The following is an 11734-nucleotide window of genomic DNA, read 5'->3' on the forward strand; positions in this document are numbered from 1 at the left end:
AGCAATTAAATGTATATCGATAGACCTACATCTCTACAACTCTTACCCATTGCCATTATCATTCAGCACGAATGTAGCATAATTGCTAAAGTATCTCTTATTTATTCAAGCGTTTGTCTAGTTTTCCACATGATTTAGTTTATATCAAATAATTCCGCGCTGTGACTGCGTGACTGCAGATGACTCAAAAAACAAAAAACAGAACTGGAGCCGTAAGCCTAACGACACTACAACCTGCGAATCTTGCAATATTCAACAAATCATGCAATTAAACTTTACCATAGATTATCTAATCGATTAATCGACATTGTATTCCTTTTTCAAAAATTTTCGCTGGAAAGTGTTAGAATCAATTCTAACGTATTGTGAGAATGGATTTTTTTTAAAATTAAAACGTACATTATTAGAATGGATTTTTTTTGGGAGGAATTGTATTTTTTTCTTTTTTACATTTAGGATGTACGTAGGAATCCATGTTCTAATTATTTTAGGAAATTCTTGGAACTCGGCCTCGGTCTTTCTTTATTTCTCTAAACACCTTAAACACGTATAGGCCTACATCATGCTTAAAAAGTGCAATTTTGATTAAAACACATATTTGCTTCTATATAATTGGAAAGAGCATGGTGATATTCCAGAAGAATTTGTGACGTATGTAATACAAAAAGTAAACATCGTAAAACTATCTTTGGAGAGATCTCATGAAGGGCATTGCCTCACAGGATCATCAAAGATAAAGGTCACACGATTTTACAATTACTGAAAAAAGAAATCAAAAGGAAAAAGATGACAAACAAAACAATAATTCAAAAATCCAAGCTCTTGCTTTTTTTGCTTTTTCTGATTTTTATGAAATTTAGTATGATTTTGATGAAAGTTTGTATGAACATTTTATTTGAACAATGATACTTTAGTCTGAGAAACGGGAATTTTTTAGCCTAGCCAATGATAGTATAATAGCCCACCGTCAAAATTGGAGCCTTCAAATCCATGTGTGTCCAGAATTATTGTTTGAATGTTAAAAATGACGAATCGTCATTTTAAGACACTCTGTGATATTCAGAAAAGACATCTTATAGAAATAGTGAGTAAAGTATTTATGAAGGAATTATGCGATTTTCCAACATTTCTAGCACTTCGGAAGACTATTTACATATTATATTCAAGACTAAATGCAACCCCCCAAAATGGCGCATTTGTCCCTTTAATATGATGAATTTAGTCAAGTTCGAACTTCCTTGAAGAGTATTTAATTTTCGGGGAAGGGAGGGTTTGATGTTATATGGTCTTTGGTATTGATGATATTTGGACAAATTCGAATATGACGACTTTTGATAAAAAAGAGTTTGAGTTATTGCCCTTGACTTTAAAAACCGCGTCTAATTTTGTTCCTGAACACTCGATTCAAATGAATTTATCATGTATCATTTATATCAGCAAGTTCAAACTCTATGATTATAATCATCAATCTACATGTATTGTAATAAATTTCGGTGTGATCTTTTATATTTATAAGATTTTGACGATTTTTGGTTGAACGGTTTTTGAGTTATTGCCCTTGACTATTTAAATAAATTTGATCTTGAAAATAAGAATCTACAATTATAAATCTATTTTAAAGAAATTTGGAATGATCTTTTATATTGATGAGATCATGGTCAAATTCGAATTTAACAAGTTTTGGATGAACAGTTTTTTGAGTTATTGCTCTTGACTTGGTAAAAATTGGCTTATAGTATACGTGATTGAGGTTGAGATTCGGATAAAAAGTATGGTATAACATATCCAATCTATGTAATTCAGATTTAAGAACATTGTGTAAAACAGTGTAAACAGTGTTGGAGAAAATAAGCAATTTGTCCATGATTTGGGATTAAACTTGATATGTTTACTGATTTTGGTGAGATATGTAAGGGTAACGAATTGTATATTTTGGAGTTATTGCCTCGAAACGAACAGCTTGTTAATTTGACACAACTTGATTAATCTTAACGTCATTTATTAACCTTGATTTTGTCAATGTTTTGATAAACATCGAGTCTGAACTTGATAAAGTCCATAGTGTAAAATAATTTTTACGAAACTCTGCTGATGTGCGTTTAATTTTTACATAATTTTCTGACCTTGACCTAATCAATTCCGTCAAAATTGGATTGCATTTTTGCTTTTTAGAATATGGACAACTATCCACTAAATTCAAGTACCGGTATCTAGAAGATGCCTGGGAGGGAGGGGGGTGTCTCTCCCAGAGAAGTACCCAATGGACCACCACCTCAATACGCCACTCAAGTGATGTGTAAGATAATATACACTTACTTAAAGCTTGAAATCATGACTATGCATACCGTTTGTATCTAAATATTTATAACAATTTCAATCATTCCCGCTCTTTTCATTCCATAAACTGGATTATAGACCGTACTTGTAAGGTTAAGTTATCTTCTGTCAATAGAAATTAACCTAAATTGGAAATATATCTTTGATGCCGTTTTAAGTTTATATATATTTCTGATTATTTCAATGCAAAAAGAAAGTGTATTTAACTAAGACTGGTTGTTGTGATATTAGAATTCAGATATAGCTAGAAAGGTCGAGAATATTCTACTGTAATATTATATTAAATGATTATTCTCTTTATTTATAACATTCATTGTGATTTATATCTTACTTTCTAGCCAGCTGTTGATATTTTAATGAATAAGTTAAAGCTGACTAAACCATGTCAGCATCTTGTCAAATTATTTCATATGTAGTTATGTCGTATATTCAAATCATTTAAAGTATTGTTACTAAACGAGTAAAACCATTTTCTGTTAATTAATTGAATGGGTAGACTTGTGAAGCTAATATGAAGTTTATATAGTTAACCAATTAGACTTGACGAATTAGTCACTACTTGGTCATTCACTGTTAACATTTACCCTACAACAGTACAGTATCAACTTTATATTTGTTCGCGGCCAATACTGTGTATACTTGGCCAACTGCGCTGTATACATCACACACAAACGTTGTAGTTTATAAGTTGATGTAGTCTAGTTTATTTTCTTCTTTCAGTATATTATGTGTAGTGTCAAATCTTGGAGTTGTGACGACGTTGGGAATTGGTTAAAAGAAAATGGATTGGAAGATTACGTCCCTTTACTTTGTGAGCAGCATAAGGTTGATGGACCTGCTTTATTAGCTTTAACAGAAGATGACTTGAAGAATCCACCTCTCAACATTCAAGTATTAGGACATGTTAAAAAACTATCTTTAAAACTTGGTCATTTGAAAGAGGAAGATATTGAGTGTAGATTAAAGAGATACCATGTTGCTGATACGGTTATAGATGGTTTTAAAACTAGCAGAAAAAGATTCTCAAATTTTTATGATAGAAATAATAATGATACTCAAAATGAAATTCTCAAACCAGTACTGTGTTTTATATATGCCTTGTGTGTATCTTTTTTAGTAGCTATTGGCATTGTTGTTTGTGATAACCGTGTTCCAGATATTCGTAGGAATCCACCCTTACCAGATTTGTTCTTAGACAATGTAGCCTTTGTTCCATGGGCGTTTAAAGCCAGTGAAATAATATATATAATAATGGTCAGTATTGGTTTCAGCCTTTCCATATTTCATAAAAACAGGTAATATTATATTTCAATTTCTTTACACACATTCCGTCGTCTGTTTCGTAAGTTGTATGTACCTTCAGGTATATAGCACTAGATATATTTCATGATATAGCTATGTGTTTTCATAGTATAATACCACAAAATCATACATTCACATTGCTGAGACTAAATGTAAATATGTTATTCATTTGACCTGAATCAAAGTATTTCAGCTTTTAACATCAACATCTTGTCAAAACAGTACCGGTATTCTACTTGTGTGAGATCTAATTTCTAAACAATACTGATTTTAATCCGGTATCACTAACAACTAACTCATTGTAATATAGGGGATTGTCTTATGTACAGTAGTAGATCAGCTTATAACATCACCATTTTGTCAATACAGTATTCTGTCTATGAAAACAAATTTCTAAATAAAACTAAATTTAGATCGGGCACATCCATTACATGCATTTACTTAATATAGTATTATGGGATTGTCCTAAACACTGCGTTTATGTGAACTGTAAGATGACCTATTTTATATACAGGAAATAATTTTATTAATTCCTTTATTTAAAGAATGACTGAAAAGGAAACACAAGCAATGTATAGCACAATCGATGCATCGCAAGACATCCTTGAATTGATTTTTTTCTGAATTGTAATAATTTTTTTAAAAGGTAGTATATCAGGGGTATTATATGGTGGACAGACTAAATATTGATACATCATATTAATGCAATACATCATTACATGCACAACTATCAACGTCAATGACCCGAAACTATAGCACCCGTTTGAGCTTGAAATGATTCAGAAAAATAGACGAGACATTGAGAAGTCACAATTCTCGTTTTAATGAGTATGGTACAGACCCTACCCTTAAAATATGTATTTCTAGTGGAAAGAAACCACGATATATGATTGTTTTAGAGCAAACGAGGAGATCATTTGATATTTAAGCTGAATATTTAAAGTAATTTAAATCTATTAGATGATAGCCAAGAATAAATTCGTATCTTGTGTTTCCATATACGATGACTAATACGTTGAACATACTTCCCTGTTTCCGTAGATAACATTTTGAGTACACGTGATTATGGCAAATTGACGAATTTGTTAGTAATTATCACTAATCGTATTACATTATAACTATATAATATGTCGGTGATATCATATACAATCGATCCTTTATAAAAGTTTGAAGGTTATATCAATATCCGCTATATAATATGTTGACCACTTTCTCTTTTCATGAATAGTCAACAAATGTCTTTTGTGATACTTTGCAATTCATGTTTCAGGGCTAATTCTGAATAAAATAAAAAATGCTTAAAGACGGGTTCCCTTATTTTCATTTATGAAAATGAAAAGGCTAATACCTATATGAATTGAAAGTAGAGATGTTCAAATCGTGGTGATTTTCTTTTCTATGCAGGAAATCTACGAGATTAACTCTGTATTTTTTTATTATTTGATGTCTTTAAGTTAATTTTACTCTCCTTAAACCGTGTTTGTATATTATGTATGTATTGTTTTGTAAAGTATGTATATACATGTGTGTATGTTTTGTATTTTGTACCTGATGAGTCATTGACTCAAAGGAATAAAGAATTGAATTGAATTTAGAAAGTAGAGATGTTCTAATGACTTGTGAAAATGTCCATAATTAATTAATAAACAATTAAAGAGAATTACCAGCAGAATTCAAATGAGTGACCGATCAAGAAAGGTCAAAAAGTTTTTTTTTTGTTTATCCAGTCTGTACTGACATGCACATTTATAATTGGTTAATTATATGCAATAAGAACATAATGATATAATTAAGAATACATGATAATTCATTAGAAACACCAGTTAATCAAATAGCTTGCATAATTTGACACTAAAAAATGAGGAAACCCATCTTTAATGTTAGTTATTTAGGAGACAATTATTCACAGCTCATCTACAGTACATCTACATAGCTACCGTACTGCATAATTGATATGTCATTCTTCTGTTTCATACAATTACCATTTGTAGTCAGTTGATCTGATACATTGATGCTGCACCCAGACATTCCTACAACCTAGAATTCTCTTTGTCCGTGGTTCTCATCCATTTTCTTTGCATCCCATTTTCATTATGGAGCGTCTAACTGTGGCACCATGCATCGTGTCCAAACCACACCCCTATACGTCATACTTCCTAATAAGACCATGTCAAAATTTTCTTGATACGGCACAATGCTTAACCCTTAATTCAAAAAGGCAGCCTTTTACCTCGGATATCTAATTATGTACTTATATTAGTGCCAACTAATATAATACCAATATCACCCATGTTTTGAGCTTCGAAAAGGTAGTATTTATAACAGAATTCCCAGACAGTAGGATGGTTTTCCGTGAAGTCAAAATCAACAAGTATAAGTCTTTTTTTATATATAAATCCTCTGATTCTAGGCAGTGCTAGGGCAGGAATAGGCTAGACATAATCAACATGACATTGACCCCCGATCCCAATCTGCATTCGAGACCCCGCATTTTAGAGAGCATTTTGGTAACCTTATGGTCCATTGTGGATCTACCAAAATATTAACATTAGTGTAATTTGGTACTGATTCTGATATTTTAATGAGTTTCAACCTAATTCAGAATCGGTAGTTATTTTGGAATACATGTGGACAGTTTTAAAAGTGCAAATTGATTTCTACTTTCAGGTCGGTGATGTTAAGAAGATTTTTCTATATGCAAGGCACTTTGATGTTTTTAAGATTATTTACTATCCTTCTAACGTCTTTATCTGTACCAGGGGTTCATCTGTATAAATATTGTAAAGTAAGTTTTATACTTTTGTTTATTTATTGACCGAGTTCCCAGTATCAGATTTTCTTTATTAACGATATGTATTTATTTTGTTGTGTTTTATAATAGAGAAAGAAATGCAGTTAGCTCAGAATTGGTATTACGGTATCTGAGAAAGATTTTGCTATTTGTAAAGTGTAAAGTATATGATAAGTTTTTAGGAACTTTTGTCGCAATTATTAGTGTATAATTCAAAAATTATTTTGGCGGATAAAGAAATCTCAAGTGATTATTTACTCGATTATCAGACTCATCTGAAATATTTCCGAAAAGCCTTCTCATCTCAGCTTAATTCTTATGCACTGTCTGTATATACTTTCAGAAGTACACTGGTGTCCAAGTTATATTGCAACAAGCTGTTCATATTATATCAGGTATTGGTCTTTCTGTTGGTGGCGTTAGAACTTGTGGTGATTTATTTTTCAGTGGTCACACTGTTAACCTGACACTTATAAACCTTACTATTATAGAGTGTAAGTATAGATAAGTGTTATATAACCTATTTAAACTGTTCATCGTGTCTGTATATTATACCGATCATACCTTTGAAATAATGACAATGAGCCATCATTATACTAATGTTTAACAATATCACATCTCAGAGAGACCGACCGTGTCACAGAGAATTCTGATGTCGCACTGTCGCATGTTTTATATTCACAAAGTGTTTTACTGTCCTTAAAAATACGAATCTGAATCAAATAGTGAAAAGAACAATTCCGAAACACTCTGAATCACACAAAATGAAATTCAAATTTGTCTTAAAGTCTATTCCTTATTTTTTTCAACATTATTAGAACTTTGGCAATGGCAAATTTGCTAAAGCAGCTATCCCAATGATGACAGTGATCGTGAAATTAAGAGCATGACGCGGTGAATAAAGAAACAAGTGCGTCACTTGAATTAGATGGTGAATATACGTTAATCGTCTTCATAAGTACCAGAAATGTACGAAAATCGCATAATTTCTTCAAAAATATTTCAAACTAGGAATTTCACTCTCTATTTCTATATAATTATGTCTTTTGTATATGATTGAGTCTCAATACTAATACTGATTAGCTTAGCTAATATAAGACTTAGGTACCAACGGATAGCGAATCTGTCCCTTCATGTCTTAGATCAATGAACCACTTAAAAATTTAAGCAATATCAATGATTTGCCTGTTTTCCTTATCACAACAAAATGTACTTTTCATGATTATAAAGCCTCACTTTAACTTCACCATACATGATAAATTGGATAGTAAAGGATAAAAACCTATATGATATATTTAGAGTAGCCTATTACCTACATTACGCTCAAAGCTGTTCAATTAGTCTGTGTATATACTATATAGCTAGGAAATTTTCATAACCGTGGAGACAATTTATTGAAAACTAGTCTGTCAATTGCTAGTTTCTCGGGCGACATCGTTTCTCGGTCAATCAATCAACCACTTCAAAGTTAAAACATAACATGTTTGTACATAAACGTGCATATTATTTGAACTCATGTGGAACGACTAAAAGAAGATATGAATCATTTGGGATGCATTAGTTGACAATTATGTTATCAGAACATATATTCTTTTTTTATGGTTCACATAACATATTATTTATAATAAGCATTTATTAAACAAATTACCACGAATAGACCACTAATGAAAGGATTTTGGCATGCACGATTTTGGTATTTTCATTTTGTGTTTTATACATAGGCTTTCAATTTCCGAAGTTTGAAAGGTACCGTACCATGCTTTATGCCAATGGTTACGAAAATACTGTTAAAAGTCAACTGGCAATTCATGTCAATGTTTAACAATGCCTATCTCATAATTCCTATCATAAAGTCGGTTAATCTTTAACAGAGACGAAACATTTTCATGACCTAAAATATGAGTTGCATTGCAATTTCATTATGAATGTTGTGATGTTACTCATTAATTAAAACATCTGTATTTTAATAAGGTTGGCCTTTAAATACATTTGCTTATTTCAGTAACATAGGATGTATTTGCGGAGTATACATACACTATATTTGCACTCAGTTTCAATGTGAGAAATGAGGGCATGGCATAAAATGTCATCATGTATTGAAACTTGACAACACATAGACGAACCATACAAATTCAGCCTATTTCATGACTTTTAAAAGTTCAGTTAAACATGACGGAAATGTACACCTAATGTATTTTGTGTTGGCGTATGGTTTATTTTTAATACATCTATCTGACTCATCTTGACGGCCACCATGCTTGTTCAAGCAATTAGTTTACTACTAACTGTACATTGTTGTTTTCTTTTCATTTCAGATTCTTACAAAACCCGTATTCGTCATTTGCGTATTTTAACGTGGCTTCTCAATCTGTTTGGTATGCTTTTCATACTAGCTGGTCATGAACATTATTCAATTGATGTCGTTGTAGCATTTTTTCTTACCTATGGATTTTTTATGTATTATCATGCTCTAGCATATAATCGCTCTTTAATGCAACGAGATGCCAAAAGAACAAGAATATGGTTGCCTTTCTTCAAATATTTTGAATCAAATTGTGCTGGTGCTGTGCCTAATGAATTTGAGTGTCCCTTGTTTTCATGGACTTCTTTTAAAAAACGTTTAACATTTTATCGAGATAATTATATTGCTGTTTGAATAAAATCATTCCTAAAATTGTGTACAATTTTGATAACCCCTTTCCCTTCTCATAGTTTATTGTTAAAAGCTGAATAAACGTTTTAATAATTAGAAGCTCACTGCATCGAATGTCAACGAAAATGAACCTTTCGTATTTAGGCCTCAAAGTGTTTCTGATTTGAGTTCGTTCATAAGTTAGTTTTGCCGCATTGCCCAACTTGCCGCATCGTGCCCAACTGCACAAAAACGACTTGTAAAACGAAACTAAAGGTTTGTGATATAATCCGGAATTGCCATTTGTTTCACATGAAACGAAATATTTTAATATGGTGTCCCGCATCGATTTTTATACGCACACATCTCTCTATGTGGACGTATATTGTCGGCATCCCCGTCCATCGGTCCGTCCGTCAACATTTGCTTGTAAACGCTCTAAAAATTATTGCCCTTGCCCCAAAATCTTGAATATGCTATTCCTCTCTTAGTTTTCAACCAATTTTGATGAAACTTAAAATGGATGTTATTGGACCTAAATCGAAAGTCCGTCCGTCAACATTTGCCTGTAAACGCTCTAAAAACTAGATTTTTTGATGGAATCAAATGAAATTCGGTATGTGTATACATATTCATAAAACGAAGATCAGGTTCGAAGTTTTGCAAAACCGGTCCACATGTGCAAAAAGTCTTTGTAATTTCATTTTTACAATCTTCCTGTAATTTCTGACCTGATAGCACTGGAAAAATTACGAAATTCGAAAATTCGTCTCTCACTTTTTTCGATCAAATTTTTCATTTTTTTTTTTTTGTTTTTACATCGATTGATCTCAAATTTTAAATGCAAAGAGACTTCACTAATGTTAATAATATGGTACAGTCAAATTTTATACGTCATTTCCGCTTTTAAACAGGAAAGCGACTGAATTTCAAATCTACTTCCGGTTGAATAACTTCCGGTGTAATTTATGTAGGTCAACAAAATTTAGCTGATCTTTACCAAATAAAATTCTATGGCCGATTTTAAAATAAAATCCAGACCGGAAGAGATACTTTGGCCGCCATATTGAAAAAAAACACACTTTTGTAAATAGAAAAATGGGGCCTCTATGAAGAAATGGACGTATATAATTTTGATGTGTATGTAAACTGCAATCGATTGCCAACAAAAACTAGGAAGCCGATTTTTGAATTTCGCTTTTCCTTTTTTGCAACTTCCGGTTGAAGTTTTTGCAAGTTCTATCTCTTGACCTTGACATTTGATCACCCTGACCTTTATATGATTAAAGGTCATTGACCTTGGCTATCAATTCATACTTTGACATTTGACCTCCGACCTATACTTGCGGTTTTATAGCGTTCCGAAAACAGCCAAATTCGCAACTTTGTACTGCTCTAGCATGTGACCTGAATAACAATTTTTCGGATTCTTAATGTGCTTCTCATGCTCTTTCCAGTGATATATAACAATCGTATTTTTAAAGCAAAATTGAAATTCGTGATTTTTTCAAATTTGAGTGGTTTTTTACAATATTTGTGTCTCTTTGAGCTTGGTGTATACATGTATATCTTATGACCTACTTGATGTAGAATCTTGAAATTTGGAACACAACTAGACATGTTAAATATGAATTCACTTATGACAAAAAAGTTGAGGTGGGCGTGGCACATTAGGGTTAAATTACTTATTATTTACATTTTTATCAGGGGTATAACTTGTATAAAATTCATTTGTTCAAAACAGGACCTTGCACACAATTACCTCACCCCTTTGGCCAGTTTGTGTGAAAAGGTCAGTTGTTTCAGCTTCGTAGTTCAAATAGAGAAACAGGGTTTAAATTTTGCATATTTTCAACTTTTGACCTTTACCATTGATAACCTTTGTAACTTCCGGTTTTATAATGTTTGTATTTTCCCCTTAACATGGTCAATCTAATCACACTTTCATATTTTATGTCTGGCTTCAACTTCCGCTTTCACAACCTTCCAAAAAAGCGAAATTGGCTAAGAACGTTGTTTTTTCAGATTCTCTAGAAAATTGGCACAAGAGCAAAGTCAGTACCACGAGTGGTTCTAGTTTTTCTTTTTTCTAAGCAATCGCAGGTTCGTCGATTTTTGTAGTTAGTGGTGTGGAGCCAATCAACCCCAGCTTCTACCTTGTCCACCAGGACATTCTGGGACTTATCTGAAACCAGTGGTGGTTGAGCCACTGCCGAATTATAGAGCACATCGAATACGAGAATTTCAAACTCCTCGCTTGATAATTCTGATATACTATTCAGAAGATTTTCACTATTCAAAAGATTTTCACTTTCAGACATTTCAGTTGCCATTTTTTCTAGCAAGAGGGTGACGTTATGGGCAAGCTGTAGAGGGACATAACTCTTGCAAGTTATTACCAAATTTATTTATTGCACTTGTCTTGTTTCGTTGTATGGATTTATGTATTTTGTATTACGGTTCTGATCTTTTGTACTTGGTATTTATTTTATTCCAGATTTTACCATAAAACAATAGTTTCGATTTCTTAACAGGTCCAATTATATTATATATATATATATATATATATATATAAAAAAAAGATGCGGGACAACAGATTAAAATATTTCGTTTCATGTAAAAAATGGCCATTCCGGATTTTATCAGAAACCTTTAGTTTCGTTTTACATGAC

General features: G+C 32.1%; 1 protein-coding gene across 1 annotated transcript; it reads left to right on the plus strand.

Annotated features, from left to right (window-relative positions):
- The first annotated feature begins 2237 nt into the window (after nt 1–2237).
- LOTGIDRAFT_221916 (hypothetical protein) lies at nt 2238–9100 on the plus strand. Its single transcript, XM_009066341.1, has 5 exons — nt 2238–2296; nt 3058–3632; nt 6307–6424; nt 6774–6924; nt 8746–9100. The coding sequence occupies exons 2-5, from the start codon at nt 3064–3066 to the stop codon at nt 9084–9086; spliced, it is 1179 nt and encodes a 392-aa protein (XP_009064589.1). The 5' UTR covers nt 2238–2296; nt 3058–3063; the 3' UTR covers nt 9087–9100.
- Nucleotides 9101–11734: the final 2634 nt, after the last annotated feature.

Source organism: Lottia gigantea (assembly GCF_000327385.1).
Source record: "Lottia gigantea unplaced genomic scaffold LOTGIsca_75, whole genome shotgun sequence".
NCBI lineage: Eukaryota > Metazoa > Mollusca > Gastropoda > Lottiidae > Lottia > Lottia gigantea.